Source organism: Pan paniscus, chromosome 13, assembly GCF_029289425.2.
Source record: "Pan paniscus chromosome 13, NHGRI_mPanPan1-v2.0_pri, whole genome shotgun sequence".
Classification (NCBI taxonomy): domain Eukaryota; kingdom Metazoa; phylum Chordata; class Mammalia; order Primates; family Hominidae; genus Pan; species Pan paniscus.
Window position 1 is genome coordinate 132,829,830 of NC_073262.2, and position 18,525 is coordinate 132,848,354.

General features: G+C 42.7%; 1 protein-coding gene across 8 annotated transcripts in view; it reads right to left on the bottom strand.

Annotated features, from left to right (window-relative positions):
* Positions 1-17,278, bottom strand: part of SP110 (SP110 nuclear body protein) — a 54,719-nt gene extending 37,441 nt beyond the window's left edge. For 4 of the 8 annotated variants that reach the window (XM_008975328.4, XM_063595583.1, XM_034955341.3 and 1 more), the window contains exons 1-8: positions 17,104-17,242; positions 13,981-14,128; positions 12,167-12,335; positions 9,976-10,242; positions 9,562-9,645; positions 8,685-8,768; positions 7,142-7,219; positions 5,206-5,274 (exon numbers count right to left, since the gene is read on the bottom strand). In XM_008975328.4, the coding sequence (XP_008973576.2) occupies positions 5,206-5,274; positions 7,142-7,219; positions 8,685-8,768; positions 9,562-9,645; positions 9,976-10,242; positions 12,167-12,335; positions 13,981-14,127 (898 nt within the window). In that variant the 5' untranslated portion in view covers position 14,128; positions 17,104-17,242. Of the gene's footprint in view, positions 1-5,205; positions 5,275-7,141; positions 7,220-8,684; positions 8,769-9,561; positions 9,646-9,975; positions 10,243-12,166; positions 12,336-13,980; positions 14,129-16,783; positions 16,902-17,103 lie in introns of all 8 variants that reach the window. The other 4 variants (XM_055109191.2, XM_063595584.1, XM_003821851.6 and 1 more) reach the window with 4 other exon arrangements.
* Positions 17,279-18,525: the final 1,247 nt, after the last annotated feature.

Below are 18,525 nucleotides of genomic sequence, written 5' to 3' on the forward strand. Positions count from 1 at the left end.
TATCCTTCTTCTTATGTGTACCTTTCTTTGCCTCCCCAAATTACCATCTGCTTTCACTCCTGGTATGACCTGTTGCAATCAACTAGATAAAGCTGGGGAAATCCTAGAGCTTATTTCCTGATTTTCGTTTGTGTCGGCCCGCACCACGAGGTGGCCACACAGTCTCGTCTAGGTGGAGAGGAGAGGCCACACAGTCTCGTCTAGGTGTCTTATAAAGCACCTCTCCAGGTTCGTCCACGGCCAGTGTGTGGTACAAGAGATTTCCAAAAGTTTCTAGGTGCCTTCAGTGGGCAAAGTGCAAGGTATTAAAAAAACCGAGAGGGAAGGACCCTGCCAAGAAGGCGGCTACCATGAGGGAGAGATGGAAGGTGAGGCTGAGACCCAGAGGAGATGCAATGCCAGAGGGTGCAGAGGTGAGTTTGCTTCATTGTGGAAAAAGAACACAATTTTCACTGGCTGTTGACTTTAGAAGCTGATCCCACAGGATGACCGATGTCCTGTTGAACAAGAACGTTTCTCTGCAGGTTAGAAAGGACACAGAGTGTGCAGCCATGCCTCTCGCACGCAAGTGCGGTGATATCCGCAGGCCACTTCCGGAGGAAAAGGCATGGGTGAACCCTTAAGAGGGGGCGGAAGCGAAAGCCGGTGGGACCCAGGGCTGGCGGGAAGTTCAAACACGGAAGTTACTGAATATTTATCCAGAAGAGGTGGGGCAGCCTGATAGAGCCTAAAACTTGCCTTTCATTGCCAAGTTTAGGGTTTTTTTCTGCATAACTAAAGGAGGGTTTTGGAGATGAGAACACTTACAGAAAATATGAGAGTGTGGTATGTATATTTTCAGCACTACTATATATATTTTTTCTCTTACAATTTTGAAACATCTTTTTATGTGTTTTGTTTTTTAAAAAATAAAGCTGATTAATTAAATGTAAAATAATATGACTCTGAAAAATATCTCTGTTGGGCTGCGGGCAGGGAGGAATGGGGAGTTGTTTAATGGGTACAGGGTTTTAGTTTTACAAGGTAAAATAGTCCTGGAGATGGATGGTGGTGATGGTTGCACAACATTGTGAATGTATTTTAATACCATTGAACTATGCACCTAAAAATGGTTGAGATGATAAATTTTATGTCATGTGTATTTTACCCCAGTAAAAAATTGGAAAATTGGAAAAAAGAAAATTAAAAGCACATCATCTGTCACATTTAAAATAAAACGATTCTTTTAAAAAACCTGAAAATTTTCATTTAAATACAATATGAAGAAAGGCAAATCTGGAAGGGACTGGAGTCTACTCCTTTCGGTAGCTTGGCAGAGAGATGTCAAAAGGTCAGAGTTACCTCAACAGAACTGACCATCTGACACTGACTCCAGAGGTTTCCCCTCTCTAACAAAGTCACTTCTCTGACCAGGGAGTGTTCATAATTGTATAGTTGCATAGACATTCCCTGTCTCCCTAATCCTATAACGTGTAGAGCATTGTGAGAGTGGGCATCTCACTACTGGGCTGCTGGCCATGGGGTGTGCAGAGTACGTATGTCTGCCCTAAATATGGGATAATAAGAATTTGGAGAATTGTATTGGAAATTTCCCTCCAATAACGTTTAGTTTGTATCTACACCATGTGGTGCCCATAATGTCTATGACCCCTTTTCATAACACAATAATGAATTCTCAAACTATCCTTTGTCAGATCATTATTCCAATTTTGGGTTACAGAAAGTATGGTTTCTTTCATTTGTTTTTCATTAAAAAAAATTAATAGCTAATTTGTGCCAGGACATTACCATCTAGCCTAGAAGAGACACATTATGTAAGTAATTACAATAGAGTATTTGGAACCTTCCAAAAGAGCCAGTGCTGGGTGCTGTAGAAATTATGGGACCAGCTTGGCTAATTTAGGGGTCAGAGTATGTATTCCTGAGATAGACATAAGTCAACACGACTGATGAAAAGGAGATAACTAAACATTTATGGGGAGTAGTGTAGGTTCAGAATATAGCATCCAAAGAGAATAGCACATGCCAAGGATCAAAGGGGAGAGAAATGAAATGGGAAGAAATGAAAGTTCAGAGTGGTTGACTGGAGTTTTGAGTGGAAAGAGATATATTAATAGTTGGAGGGAAAGGCATGAGTTAGACTGGATAGAGTTTTAACAATCACATTAAGGACAGTGAACATTACCCTAAGGGCAATAGGAGGCCATGGACAAGATTTAAGCATGGAAATAAACTAATTAGATTTTAATGTAGAAAAGAAGAGGGTGAACCAATAGACCTTGTCAATATGCTAATAGAGTTCAGTTAGTCACGGATGACTAAGGTTTTTGCTTGACACCTGGGTAGATTAAGTTCCTCATTTCAAGTTAAACTACAACAGGCTCCCAAGGGCCTGTGAAACCCTACATAATCTGATTCTTGTTTACTTTTTCACTTCCTACCACCTTCTTTCTTCATCATCACCAACAACACTGGTCTTTCCTCTCTGCCTCAGGTTCTTTGCACTTTTGAGTCCCTCTGCCTGGACCATCCAATCCAAAGTGACTCCCACCCCAACCTGCAAGTCACTATTGTAATCCTATCCATTATTTTCTTTCATCCTGTCATCAGTACTTGAAATTATCTTGTTTATGTGCTTTCTAGTTTATATTCTTTCCTTCCCCCAGCCAGGATGTAACCCTCCATGAGCTTTCCCCTTTGTTTTTTGCTCACTTTCTTACTTTCTCTCTTTAAAAAAAAATCTGTCTTCAGCTTTCAGAATGGGTATATACAGTTAGTGCTCACTGCATATTTGTTGGAATAAATGTCTGAATGGTACTTAGAAGACTAGGTACCTTCTTTTGGTAAAGAAGGTGAATTTAATTTCAGGCATATTGAGACTGTAGTGTCAATGGGAGACTTGCAAACAAAGACGCCCAGTGTGCAGCTGGCTATGTGTTTCTTGAAGACAAACCTGAGTTGAAGACGTAGAGTTGGGAGCCATCAGTATAAAGGTGGTAATTGAAGTTGTGAGAGTGATTGACAAAGCTCAGAAGTGTGAGTTGAATAATCTGACTAGTTTACAATGAACCAAGGAGGCCCATAGAGAACACACATAACATGGTGAGAGGGCATTGACTAATAAGTAGAATGGGGGAGAAAGCAGCTTGTCTCTCCTTCCTGCCCAGGAAGGTCACTTACTTTTCTTAGAATGGAATCATTTCTGTTAAGTGTCTTAAAAGGACACCAGCCCTGTGATTTTGGACACTGGGATCATACTAATGATAAACTAAGTCAGGGAAGAGGAGCTTTAAGCCACTGGCTTAGGCTGCCATCTATTGCTCTGTTTCCTTTTACAGCTAGAGTTGTCTACATATGTTATCACCCCCCATTCATTATCCTCCCCACACAACTGGCTCCTGCCTCCATCACCAAAATTTTTCTTAAATTTTCCAGTGATTCTTTGTGACCAAACTCAAGGCCCTCTTCTCTGAATTTATCTTAGTCTCTCAGTATAGTCAACCATTCCTTCTTGGCTTGCTAACATGTTCTTTCTTGGTGCTCCTCTGTCTTCACTGGTCTCGTTCCCTCAGTCTGTCTTGCTAGATTCCTCTTCCACTGGGATTACTTAGAGCAGGGCTAGGTCTGTGGTTCTCTTTTCTTCTCCCATAGATCAGAATACCTTTATTTTATTGATAACTCATATATATACATATATCTGGTCCAGATATTATATATTATCTGGTCCAGATTTTTTATATATATATATATATATATACACACACACACATACATATCTGGTCCAGATATTATTTATTATCTGGTCCAGATTATATATATATATATATATATATATATATATATATATATATATGGACCACACTTTTTCAATGAGTGCCAAATTGCCATATTGTGGGGAATATAACTTCCTGATTTCTCAGTGTTCCTGTAAAAAGCCCTAGTCCCGGAGACACAGAAATGTATGCAATATAAATATAGGAAATACTTGCTTTCACTTCCCCAGAAACATTTTCCTCTTCCCACACCATGAGAATTAGAGCTATAGCTATTTTTCTAGTTAATTACTCTGATCTAGAGGGAGAATAAAACCTCTCTTATCTCCTGAGATGGCCAAATGGGTTCACCCAGGACTAGCTTCCTAGGTTAAATCCTAAAGTACCAGGAAAACTGGAGTGGTCTTTTCCTAGGTATTTATATATCACAAGGGGTAAAGCCCAGAACTTGGAGACATCTTTAGGTTGTAAAAGCCAGCAACACCTAGAGTTTCTCTGGCCTTTGGAAAGATGCATTTAAATTCCAAAGGTTAGGATGGAGAGCTTTGGAACGAGGATCTTTTCCATTTTATCTCACAGCAGCAAAGTTTTTTCTTTTCCTTTCAGGAGGAAAGGATGATGGCTATCCCTCTCATGTATCTAAACAGAAAAATCCATCATTCTACATCCCTTATACATGAGTTGTAGTCTATTTTGAATAGAAAGATTCCATTAGCTCTCTTAGCATTGCCTTTGGGTTTGTGTATGGGAGACAGACGCTGTAATATTGCTCTGGCTGATAAGCTGGTTGTGAATATCAGTAAAGAATTATTTTCCCTGACCAGATACCTTGTGTTCCTGCAGCACTCATATATATAAGGAGATACCAATGCAAGTGGAGTAACATCTCAGACCCTTTACAGTTCTTGACAAAACACACATCTATACACAGCTGCATAGATGGCTAGCAGAAACCTCTAAAGGAACAGGTCAATTATTGAACTCTAAGAGTTATCCCCCAATATGTTTGCATCTTCCCTCAGCAATGGGCATTACCACTTACTTGTTCAAGCCAGAAATTGAAGAGTGGGCCTTGATTTTTCTCTTTCTCATCTGTAGCTAATAATATGTCAAATCCTGTCAACAATACCTGCAAAACTGATCTTGAATTGGCACTCTTCTCTGCATCTCCACTGTCAGATCTGAATCCAAGCCACCAAGAACTCTCATGGCATCTGCCCCAAAATGGCTGCCCTGCCTCCATTCTTTCCCAGCTCCAACTCATTCTTTGCACCGTAGCAAAATTGAGCTTACGTTGTGTCACTTCACTGACTAAATCTCTTCAATGGCTTCCCATTGCATTTAGAATAAAATTCAACCCTCCACAGCTTGACCTACAAGCCCTGCATAAGCTGTTTCCAGCCTCCAGCTTCCTCTTGTACTCTCATCTTACCTCTTGGGAGGCTTTTTTTCTTATGTCTCCTTTTTGGAGTTGACCAGATACATCTTTTTCTTTTCTTTCCTAAAAAGAAAGGATAATGTTTTATAGTTACAAACATTGATCTTCCAATCTTGTATGTCAATGATATTCAGCTTTTACTTTTGGTGTTCAAACCACATTGCTAGAAGTTCATTGGTGACCTTAGGTGATGGTACTTCAGGGAGTAATAGGGGAAGAAGGACTCTAAAATGACAGAGAAAAAGGAGAAATGAAGAAATGGAGACAGGGAGTTTAGGTAGCTCATTTCTAGAAGTTTGGTTGTGAAATGAAGGAGAGAGATATGGAAGTAGTTGAAGTGAGATGAGAATCAAGAAAAAGCATTTTTTAATGAGCTGTGATACATGTAATGCAGATTCTTGTGTGAGACATACTGCTTTAATGAATACTTGAGAGAGAAGGGATCATGGATACTATAAGATGAGGCAGAAGGATTGTCTTGGAAGAGAAGGAGGGAACTCGGAGAGGAGGGAGACAGATGTAGTTAGGGTTTGTAGGACTAGCAGCACAAATAAGGGGATTCTCATCTGATATCTCCTTATGGTGCAGGAGGGAAAGTCACTGATTGAGTAAAAAGCAGGAGGTGAGGGGGTCAGAGGTTTGAAAAATAGGGCTTGAGGTTTGAAAGGATTATTGCAGGAAGTAGCATTGTCACACAGTAAGGAGAGATGATTTGTGCTGGAACCATAAAGACCAGTGAGTGCACTCTGCCCTGCTGTGGAACTCTCTCCAGCACTGCTGGCTTTCAGATGCAGTGTACAGGAAGTAGGTAAGTAGGGTCTTCCAAGACTTGCCAGAGAGTTCTAGGAAAAGGCAGAGAGGAAAGGCAGGTTTAAGATAATGGCAATAGATTACTGAAATGATGAATCTTGGACTGTGAGTTAGTATCAATGTTAAAAAGCTGGGAAGCAAAGAAAAGCAGATGATGGCTTGGAAGGAGGAAAGGCCAGTGGACTGGTGATCCAAATGAGGTTGAAGGACAACTTCAGAGGAAACAACAAATAAATAAGAACAGAAAAATATATTTTTGATTCTTTTTCATTTGTTAGAATTGGGCTGGGAAAGAGTGATCAGAGGTTGAAAGCTATAGAAGGAGAAAAGCTCAAGGACAGGTATCAAAAAAGGAATTCTGAAATTAACTGTTGGGAAATCGAGCCAGGTTTGAATGACGATAGGGTCTATAGCTTGCCTTTGGGTATGGGAGGCCAAGGATTGGTGGAGGAAAAAGTCATGGAAAATGAGAAGATGAAGGATTTGAGGGGCCAGAGTATTAGATAACAGAGTTGTCTGTTATCCTTGTGTACCCTGAAGGCATCTAGAATGATGCTGGGACTTGAAATGACAGAAAAACAGCCTTTGAAAGGATTATTGGGGAAATTATTGGATGATATTGATGATGAGTGAGTGAACATTTTAATTGAATGGTTAAGACTCAAAGGAGAGGATCAGGGAGGAAGGGGCTGGATGGGGTCAGTAGGCAGCAAAGGACGGACATCTAACCTGTCTCTCACCATGAGGTGTGAGTGATGGATGGCAGAGAATGCCTAGCCATGTCTTAAGAGGAAGTGGGTTCCTCTCTGGGGAACCAACTTTCAGTTAAAGAGGGAAGTGCAATTAACACTCTAAGAAGTTGTGAATATAGCAGATTGATTTTTTCAGAACAGGCAATTCCAATGGCATATTTCAATACCCCCAAATGCCTTCTGGTTTCCTGATAATTTTCATAAAGGCCTTTTTGGAAGATGCAGTGAATGGAAACTGCAGAAACGAACTGTGTGTGGCATCAGGACTGTGGTCACATAGTGGTGCTCTTGCCAAGATACAGTCAGAAAAACAGAAAGCAACTCTGAATTCACCCTTCTGACCTCTACAGAAGAAAGGCTTTTCTTACCTTTCTTGTCTGAAGGTGTGCTGGACACCTCCTGGGGCTCTTCTGGGTCATTTGGTTCTGGAGAATTATCTCTTATCTCTGACAAAAGAAATATAAGTCATTTCAGAGCTCAGATCCAGTGAAGAGAAAGTGCTGAGGGAAGTCAATGCAAGAACTAGAAAAGTAGAAAGTACATGCAGCCCAGGGCTGGGAATCTGCTTGCCCTAAGAATTCCCTGGCTCTGTCTTGATTTTTACCAACTTGTGGTTATTGTTACCTGTGCGACCATCACAGGGAACTAGGGCACAACTGCCCCACAGCAGAGGCTCAGTCTGATCCTTTTAGAGAGATTATCTTATGGATGGAAGAGAAGTGAGTGAAGAAGGTGCAATGAATGGAAATTGCAGGAATAAACTGTGCTGGGTATCATGACTGTAGTCACATAGTTTCTGCTCCCAGCAGCCCCTGCTCAAGGAATGAAGCTGAGAGCGGAAGGTGGTGATATTGAAATCTGATGTCCATAATGAAGGGGACTGTCTTTGCTATATGAAAAATACATCTTATTGCTTTGACGTCTATGTATGGATATTCTTTAACTGCTCTATCTGTGGTTATTTTACTTGGAGAAATAGTGGAGAAGGCTAAGTGCCTTATATATTTCTGTATATAAGGATTGTTTGAAGAAAGCAGGAGCTAGCCTGTGCTTGCTAGCACCTGTTAACAGCAAAGATATATAAAGCTCTGCTAGTTTTTGCTGCACAAAGAAAGACAGAGAACTTGAAGCCATAACAAATAAAGGCTCATCTCACATGAAGCTGTCACCTTTTTCTTTACACACTGCATTGAGATTGGTCTCAAATGCTGGCCTGCTTAGGAATAGGTGACTGAGGCAGGTGGCAAGCAGTCATTAGACCTTTGGAATAATTTATTACCTTTCAAATTATATTCATAATATCAACTCTTAAACTCCAAATGATATAGAAATGACCAGGGTTGAAAGTGAAAATTCCCCACAGTCAGGTGGGGGCTTGGAAGGAGGACCATTCATGTCTGCTGCACCAATTCACTATTAGGGCCACACAGTGTTTTTGTTCATTTGCTTTGCATTTTTTTGACAGAGCCGTTTTGAGCACTACTTTATTGAAGTGGCCTCAGAAGAGTGGCTCTGTCAAACAGTCCAGCCTGACTCAGTTCCCTGTGCTTTCCCCTGGGGTTCCTGCCACAACCCTTTGTGGCAGGTGAATGTTTCCCTTTCAGGCGCTTTGTGACATTTGGAGTCCAAACCTACAGGCACTGGTGGGGCTCTGTCCATCATCATCCGTGGCCCTATCCAAGTCTACCTTTTCCAGACTTGCCTCCTTTGCCCTCCCCCAGGGACTCTGTATCCATTCAGAGGTCAGGTCTCCTGCCTGTTCAAGCTCCCAAGTGCTGGGTGAACTGGAAGCTGGGCCAAGATTGCTGAGAGGCAGGAGGAGAGCCGCCTCTCTAGAAGATCCGAATGGCTTTTCCACTTAGTAAACACAGAAACAAAGGCAAGCTTTTAGGTTGACCAAACCAAGATTACCTGGCATAGAGCCCAAGGGAGAGTGGGGCATCTCTTGAGGGTCTTCTTTATCTCTTATTTGGGGGATCAGGTTGTCACTGGCCACTGAATGGAGGAAGAAAAAGTTTTAGATCTCAGGAACAGCAAGCAGGGACCAGAATGAGGAGAAAAGAGAATGCTCTATTCCAACAAGTAAAAATGACGGGGTAACAGCAACCAAGGCCTGGGAAAGGATGGCATAGAGTGGGAAAGTAAGCAACCGTTCACTCTCAATTAGCCACTTGTTCTTCCATTGCTGTTAGCTTCCTGATTATGTTAACCTTTTTGGATGGTAGGTGTTAGAGGAGTGGATGCAATATTATTTGGATCGAAGAGCACCCCTCTTCTCAGTACTGGAGAGCTCAGAATCCATGGTATCATTTTTGACAATGCCCAATATCATACCATTCTTACATTTAGTGTAATCAAACTCCATTATGATGATGGTTTGGGGAGGACAAGTGATACAATTTGAGAAGCTAAATATTAGGTCTAGCAGACCTTTAAACACTTTATCATCTTTTCTAGTAATTTTGATAACATTGTTCTTAGAATCCAAACCATATAAAAATGAAGAATGTTGAAACTCTAAGGCCCCCATAATCAGGTGGGGGTGAGGAATCAGCTAAGGGTCACTAGTGTGAGTGTTACACAGGTTACTTGTCAATTCAGAATGGTGTTTTGGTTGTTGGTTTGTTTTGCATTGCTGTGTCGGTGAATTGGCCCCTTCTGTTCCTTTTCCTTTGTATTGCCCAGTTCTTTTTCCCAGGGTTCCCACCATAGCCTCTTGGTTGGCAGATGCATGTTCTCCCTTCACAGTCACCTTGAGCTAAGCGGTATCAGCCCCAGTCGGTGTTACCTTGCACAGTGCTAGTGAGGAGGCTGGGCATCTCTTCTGAGTCTTCTTCCGCATTCATTTTGGATGTTAACTTGTCATTGGTCACTGAAGGAGGAAAGGAAATTATTACAGATTGCAGGGACCGGATGTCAGGGAGAAGAGTGAATGTTAAAAGTGCCTGGGGCAGATAGAGCATCAAGGCACAAGGGCAGAGGGTTGGAATGTCCCGGGAGTGGGAAGCAGGTGTTCTGGACTCTAGGTCTTACCCACCCCCCGGCAGTGCTCGTAATCCCTCTTGAAAAGGGTTGTGTTTGGATAGGTGGGTGCAAGAGAAGAACTAGGACAATAAAAGTCAAGATGCTGGGATTGGAGGCAACATGGCACAGGCACCTTAGGCTGAGGATATACAGGTGTTGGATGGGATCTGTTTCTCACCTGAAGTGCTTCTTCCTTCCTGGATGAGTGCAGGGAGAGGCAGGACAGGGTCAGATGAGCTGGGCGACTCACTCAGGATCTCATCGCTTTGCTGCGAGGATGTTCCAGGCTCACTGACTCTTGGCGCACAGGGTGAACAGCTTGGTTGAGGGGGTTGTGGTGGGGGCAGCGCCAGTGGGGTATGGAGGGAGCTTCCTTCTGCTAGGCCAGTTGGGACTTCAAGTAGGATTGGTGTGTCTCTGCTCTGCCGTTCATAGGAAGCACCAACTGGGATTGGTGAAGGGACACACATCAGTACCCTGGAGACTCAGAATTACTTGGGGAAGGGGATTTCTTAATACATGCCTTCCAATAGGATGGGGGCATGGAGTTATTCATCGTCCCCCAGGTGCAGAGAACTGATTCATTGTCATCATTATCCATTTGTGGCCCCTTTCTATTTTATTTATCTGGTTTGGGCATTGAGTGCTACAATAAGTGCATCTAAGCCCTGATCTGATACCAAAATGGTTTCACACATAAAAGTTGAGTTTGGGTTTGTACCCAGGGATTTAACTTTTCTTTAATCTTGGTGTCATATAATTTAGTCAATAATGAACATGCTATAGTTTTAAAAGAGGTCTCTGTTTTAATAAATAAACAGATCATACTTCCCCGAAGCAAATAAGAGAAAATAAAAATTCCTTAGCAGGGTGTATTAGGACATTTATATTCTGGTTTCTGCTCATTTCTGCAGAGTCAGCCTCTGTGCCTTCTATTGTACCCTGTGATCTGGTCACACCCAGCTTTCTCTCCCATCCACAATACCCCAGACCCTTGGCTTTCCGCATGCTATTCCCTTGCATGGCTAGTGCTGGGTTTCTCTTAAGATTCTTCTCCATCATTTATTTCAGAAGTAAATGGTCTCAACCAGTGAATGGAAAAAGGAAAGTAACTTCAAATTTTGGAAAGGGATCCAGAACAAAATCATCAAGTTGAAGATCCTGGAAGATGACTGAAGCTCAGCCAGGTCAGGGGCACATCAGTGTGTGGGTCCCCATGGTTCTCAGATGTTCTTACCATAGCCTTTAAGGCCATGCCTCTCCTAGTATTGCCCAGATGCTGCCAGGACAGTGGGCCCTCTGTAGCTGCCCCTACCTGGAGGTGGACTTGCCCCTTTCACTGTCCATTTAGCTCAAGAAATCATCTCTCCCTTTAGGGGGAAGCCTTTTGATGGTGAAGTGTCAGAGAGCAAAGGAGGAACTGTCAACAATGGTGATTCCACTAATGAAAATATCCAATGTGAGCTGGTGGTCCTTTGCTTGTTGTTCTGAGGTAAGTGAACATGTGATTTGGCCACAGTGTTTTACTTCCAACCTAAAATGACTTTACTGCCTCTCTCTTTCCCTGGCTGATTTCTTCCCAACTCTGCCACTGTTCTTTTTCCTACTCCTTTATTTATCCAGTCTCTTTTCTTTCTCTACGTACTTCATGATCCATTCTTTCTCAGACCCTCTCTTTCTGTGGCTATGTTTGCGATTCACTCCCTTTCTCTGTAGCTACCTTTTTTCCCTTCTCTGGCTTTACAATCTGCCTTCCAGCTGTCCTCGTCTGGACTAGTGGTTAAAATCTTGGGCCCTGGTATTGGGAGACCCAAGTAGGACTCTTGCTCTGCTTCTTAACCAACAAGTAATTTTGGGAAGATTACCTCTGGGCTTTAATTTCTCTGTCAGTCAAATGGGGTTAAAAATGACTTCAAAGGGTTGGTTGTTTTAAAGATGATATGAGATAATCAAATAAAGTGTTTGCGATAAGGCACCAAAAAAAGATACTTATTATTATCCGTCCATATTCATTTTTCTTCCTCCCTGGCTCTCCTTGTCCTTCCACCAGACCTGATCTCTCTAACTTTGCATTTCTGTCACCTTATGCATTCCCTATAGATTGTCCAGTATGCCAAATTGTATGATTTTTTCCAAATTCATAGAACACGTAAGAAATGTTTATGTCCTCTAGAAGTTCATCTTAGAGAGTTGGGATCAGCTTTAGCAAGGGGCTGCTCCTGCAGCTGTACCAATGAGAGAATATGGTCCATTCCTCCCCAGAGAGAAAGCGGGGGATTAACGTGCATATTCCACAGGGCTAGAAGTAAACCCAGACTTTTACCATAGCAACTTTTTAAATGCAAAAAGCACTTGAGAAATCTCATTACCACGTTTGAAGCTTCTGTAAATCGTCACCAGATTGGGATATTCACGCAGGTTAATTTGACTGAACAATGTCACCAGAAGAGACAGGTTAAAAGTCCTCTCCAGTTGGGTGAGAATGTTGTGCACCACTCTGGATACAGGGATCAAATTTCTACAGGCTTCCAGAGATTCCTGTAAAAATGGAGTGAAGGTTTTTATAAATGACTATAAAATTGAATGGGAAGTTATACATTTATGGTTTTCTAAGTTTTAAGAAAGCTACCTTACTCTTTTAAGAAGAAATTCAACATAAAATATATAGTCACATTCTCTAAGGTAGAGCGGTCCCAGTTTTACATGCTTATTTTTGAAACTTTACACATATTTGGATGACTAGCAACAAAAATAAATAATTTAGCTTTCTTAAAGTAAGTCTATATTCTGAATCCAACTTTCAGGCACATTTGAGACGAGAGAAATTTGAAGGAAGGGAAGTGGAGTTAAAGGATGCTACTATGTAATCGATTCTTTAAAGCTGTGGGCAGGATACTTCAGCAATGGTTCTAGTGATGGTCACAGAGGCAATTCTGCTGGTTGCTTGTTAGCCTCTGCTCAGTCTCTCTCTGTGTCTCTCAAACTTGAGATAAGCCTGAATGGATTCCAGCCACAGAGAAGTCACCCTGAGAATTTTCCTTGCCTAGAGGATGGACAAAAGGAGAAATATGGCAAGAGAGAACTGATTGCAAATAATTATTGAACATCTACTAGGCTCGGTCAGCGAGTCTTTGGGTACACAGCACTGAATAAGACCAACATGGAGTTGCCTATATTTGGGGGTCAGGGTAGGCACTGTCAAGTGGAGAAGATGAGCATTAATAAACACAAATACCCATTTACAATTGAGAGTAGTGTTACGGAGGGAAAGCATAGATTGCTATGGAACTGAATAACTAAGGGGTCTTCATGAGATGAGTTGGCCAAGGAGATGTCTCTGAGGAGTGCTCTCTGGGCCGTGATCTGAAGAGGGAGTTGGGGCCAACCAGACTAAGACTAAGGGAAGATTATTGGCACTTCCTTGAGTCTAGGGCTCAATTAATGCTTTTAAAAACCAAAATTATATAAAAATAGGTCCACTTTTGTCCACATAGCATATCTCCCAGTGCCTGCCTGTCTCACATCAGAATGCACTGTGAGCAATATAAGCTGTTATAAATTGGGATGATGCCTGTAGTGAGTTGAATGTTGGATGGATATATCTCAGCCAAGATATATCCATCTAGAATCTGTGAATGTGAACTTATTTGGAAAAAGTGTCTTTGCAGTTGTAATTAAGTTAAGGATCTTGAGATAAAATCATCTTTGATTAGGGTGACCCTAAATCCAAGTGTCCTCAGAAGATTAGGTAGAAGACTCAAAAGAGAGGTGATGTAGAGATGAAAACATATTAGAGTGATGCATCACACTAAGGATTTCCAACAGCCACCAGAAGCTAGGAGATAGGCAGCTATCGGATTCTCCTCAGGGCCTCTAGAAGGAACCAACCCTGTCAACACCTTGATTTTGGACTTCTGGCCTCCACACCTGAGAGAATATATTTCTGTTGTTTTAAGCTACCTGGTTTGTAGTCATTGTTACAGCAGTCCTTATGACAGCCTAGAAACCAACATAGCCCCTATGACACCCTCTCTCCTAACTACCCCCACCTTCTGTGATAATGAACATGCCTGGGCTGGGCCTTCCAAACTCTGGAAGCCCTGGTGGTTTGTGGTTTGAGACTTTAATAATCAGGCATATTGGTGGGGGCTGGGCTGCCATGGAAGGGTTCAACGTGACTCACCAGGTACATTCTCTTAGTGATGATGGAGTTGTCTAGGAGGCCTTCAAAGAAGGGAAATGGCTTGTGTATGGCATAGGCGATCCCCAGCTTCTGGTGCATGAAGTGCTGAAAAAGAGCCTGTTCCATGGCTCTTGTCATGGTGAACATCCTATGGAAAGAGGCATGATAAAAAATAGAAGCAAAGGCCGGGCGCGGTGGCTCACGCCTGTAATCCCGGCACTTTGGGAGGCCGAGGTGGGTGGATCACCTGAGGTCAAGAGATTGAGACCATCCTGGCCAACATGGTGAAACTCTGTCTCTACTAAAAATACAAAAATTAGCTGGGTGTGGTGGCGCACGCCTGTAGTCCCAGCTACTTGGGAGGCTGAGGCGGGAAAATCGCTTGAACCCGGGAGGTGGAGGTTGCACTGAGCCAAGATTGTGCCACTGCACTCCAGCCTGGGTGACAGAGTGAGACTCCATCTCAAAAAAAAAAAAAAAAAAAAAAAAAAAAAAGAAGCAAAACCTTGAGGAATATGGGAAGCTTCTCTCTGCATTAAATGGGCAGATCTAAAGGTAAGCATTCTGGTCCCAAAGGCATCCTTAGTAGCCTGCAAAGCAATGTCTGCCTAAAAGGCTCATGGGTATAGGAAACAATGACAATTCCCAGCAACAATGGAGGCTGAGAGTGACTGAAAATATAATGACAGAATCCCAAGGCGCTGCAGGTAAACATAAGGAAGGTATTAAAAGTAGCTAATATTTATAGAGTGTTTCCTGTGTGCCAGACTTTGTTCTAAGGGTTTCATATGCAGTAACTTATCTGATTTTCATAAAACCCTTGCGAGGTGGTTCCTATGACTGCACCTGTTTATACTGTTGAGGAACTGAGACATAGAAAGGTTTAATAACTTGCCCCAGGGTTGCACAACTAGAGAGTGGAAGAGCTGGGAGCAAATCCTGATTCCAGGCTTACAGTGCTAACTATGTGTTCTATGGCCACACTGATCTGGGTTAAACAAGATGACCTGGGCTGCAGCTGAAGCCATTAACTAGCAATGCTCATGCGACAGGGACCACCCTAAAATGGGTAGAGTTCAGCTGGAAACCTGGTAATATTTGGAAACTTTAACGAACCACTCCCAATCTTCAACACAAATGGGCCAAGCATAAATAAAAGCATGAGGGCTGAGAAAGGCATACTTAGTAAAAGTGACTTAACTGACTTGTTCACTGCAACCATTTCATGTCTCAGACATGTGCCTTTTCCCATGCCCATGCAGCATGTATTGAAGATTGGCCATTTATGGACTGTGAGGAGATATCAATAAGTTATAATGGGAAGAAAGTTTACAAATGACATTCTTGACAAATTGTCAAGAAAAGGAAAAGCACTAACAAAACATTCAATCAACTTGAGAGTTTTTAACAAACAGAACAAACATGGATTCCACTTTTCCAACTTCATTTTGTGTTGAACAGAAAAGTAAATCGTAATTAACAACTGTTTCCAGGGATTTAATCCCAGTGGCAGATTAAGCACCCTAGTTTCTTTCTCCTCATTCCCCAATTTTTTTAACTTGGCAGAAAAAAATACTCATGAAAAGAATAATCCGCAATCGCATAGGAAAACAAGAAAAGATGCCATTGAGAGTCTGTGGTGGTGAAGAAGTCTTGGAAGATAGAGAACAGATAGGAGAGAAATCTACTATCCACAATATGCACAGGGGAAGGAGATAGGGCAAAGATCAGTGCAAAGTCAGAGAAAGTCAGAGTAAACATATACTAAGAAGAGGAAGGGGTCTTGGAGGCTCCTTTTAGAACAATTCATTATACAGCAGCGCTCAGAACAGGAAGTCTAGAGCTTCCTCATTCTTCATCTGTCATGAGTCCCAAAGATGAAAGGGAGGCACAGAGAGGTTTAGTAACTCACCCAAGGTATTCAGTGGCAAAGCAGAGCTTGTCTGACTCTAAAGCCCTGTTTCTTTCTATGCAAGATACTACATCTCATATATGACTGTTCAGATTTTTATTATGTAAAGAGATTTTGCAAACGAATAAGCAAAAGACAAACATCCAACTAGAAAATAAAAAAGCAAAATACATGAGCAGAGAGTGATAAAAGAATAAGCCAAATGTGCAATGAATATACGATAAGCATGTTAACTAGCTAGTAGAAAGCATAAAGAAGGCCAGGCATGGTGGCTCATGCCTGTAATCCCAGCACTTTGGGAGGTTGAGGTGGGCGGATCAGCTTAGGTCAGGAGTTCGAGACCAGCCTGGCCAACATGGTGAAACCCTGTCTCTACTAAAAATACAAAAATTAGCTGGGCGTGGTGGTGCACATCTGTAGTCCCAGTTACTCAGGAGGCTGAGGCAGGAGAATCGCTCGAACCTGGGAGGTGGAGGTTGCAGTGATCTGAGATGGTGCCATTGCACTCCAGCCTGGGTGACAGAGCGAGACTCCGTCTCAGAAAACAACAACAACAACAACAACAACAACAGCAACAAACAACCAAAAAAAGTGTAAATGAAGACAATTTGATAACATATTTGTCTATCAAATTGGCCAAGATAGAAAATAATAGCAATAATCTCAGACACTGTGAGTGGGAAGGTCAACAGGTCCAAATGTTCTGAAGGCTGATTTAGTAATCAGTGTCAAATGTCCTAAAACATGTGCTCCTTTGAATTTCCACTTCTAATAATTTATTTCAAGGAAATAATCATGTGTTTAGAGAAAATATATAAAAAGTTCATGATACACTAGAGACGAAATTAAATGTACTCTCATTTTTTTCTTTTCCACCAGCTTCCCAAGTACCTCTAGTCATTTACACAATGGATAACAGATGAGCCGCCTATTGCGGGCACTGTAGGATCAGAGCTTAGGTGAGGGTAGAGGGCAAATCTCGGCTCCATTCGCAATAACAGGCTGGACTCTATGGCGAAAAAAAGAGGTGTCAGTGTTCCCTCCATGTGCCCCCTTTTAACAGTCTCCTAATAAGTACCACATGTCTGAGCTCTGAGAGAGCCTCAGAGTTTAAATAGTTGAACTCCACCCTGCAGCTGCTGCCGGGAAGTTAACTCTAAGAGCTGCAGTCACCAAGAACGAAGAATAAAGCAGCAAAGACAGAAACTCACCTGGACTTTGAGTTTGTCGTTCCTGCCCCTTTCCGGGGGCTGGGACAGGGATCACTCCTCAAGATTGGGAGAGTTACAGGGAGATGCTAGCAGGCAAAACAGGAAGTCTGTGCTTTGACAAACGCAGTAAGGGGCCGGGCTTCCGAGAAAAGAAAAGTGAAAGTTTTCGGAGTTTGCCAAGCCGGAAGCTGAAGGCAGGTCGGTGCCTGCAGCCTCTCTCCACCTCCTCATGGGCACTTGTGAGGCTCCCAGGACGTCTTGGCAGTTGGGGTTTGGGGGAGGGCGTGTTGCCAGTTGGGATCAGCCCAGAGAGAGAGGTATGGGAGGAGGAGACATAAGGGTACAGCCCCAGCGGCAATAGGAACTGGGAACTCAGCGTCCAAATGCTTCCCTAACCACATCTATTTTCCCATGACTTGTCCTCATTCTGTACATTTTAGGTTGATGAAAATGTTCTCAAATTGGATTGTGGTGATGTTTACATAACTGAATAAATTCACTGGAATTTATCCAGTGTGTTATCAAACTCTAACAACACACAAAAAAAGAGAATGTGCCAGAAATGCCTAGAACTTGTCAGGATAAGATTATTACATGAAGAAATTGAAATGAAAGGGAACCTGCACATGAACTGGAATTGTGCAGAGGCAGGCAGACCTCCAGGCAGAAAAATGGCTGAGAGCTGGGCAGGTAGTTGGGAGCCAGGAGTCTGAGGCAGAACTGGGACCTGCTGATTCCAGAGAGCAGTAACTCAAGGGCTGGCAGGGACACCCCTTCTCATGCCCCTTTTAAAGATCCCTAATGTACATTGACATGTGGGGCCTATGAAAAATCCTAAACTATTGGCCAGGCACAGTGGCTCATGCCTATAATCCCAGCACTTTAGGAGGCCAAGATGGGAGGATTGCTTGAGCCTAGGAGTTTGAGACCAGTCTGGGCAACATAGTGAGACCCCATCTCTACAAAAAATAAAAAAATAAAAAATTAACTGGGTGTGGTGGCATGCACCTTGTAGTCCTAGTTACCGAGGAGGCTGAGGCTGGAGACTTGCTTGAGCCCAGGAGTTCAAGGCTGCGGTGAGCTATGATCGCACCACTGCACTATAGAAATCTGTGTAACTTTGGGCCAGGCTCGGTGGCTCACGCCTGTAATCCCAGCACTTTGGGAGGCTGAGGTGGGTGGATCACAAGGTCAGGAGTTTGAGACCATCCTGGCCAACATGGTGAAACCCCATCTCTACTAAAAATACAAAAATTAGCCAGATGTGGTGGCGGGAACCTGTAATCCCAGCTACTTGGGAGGCTGAGGCAGGAGAATTGCTTGAACCCAGGAGGTGGAGGTTACAGTGAGCCGAGATCGCACCACTGCACTCCAGCCTGGGTGACAGAGCAAGACTCCATCTCGGAAAAAAAAAAAAAGAAT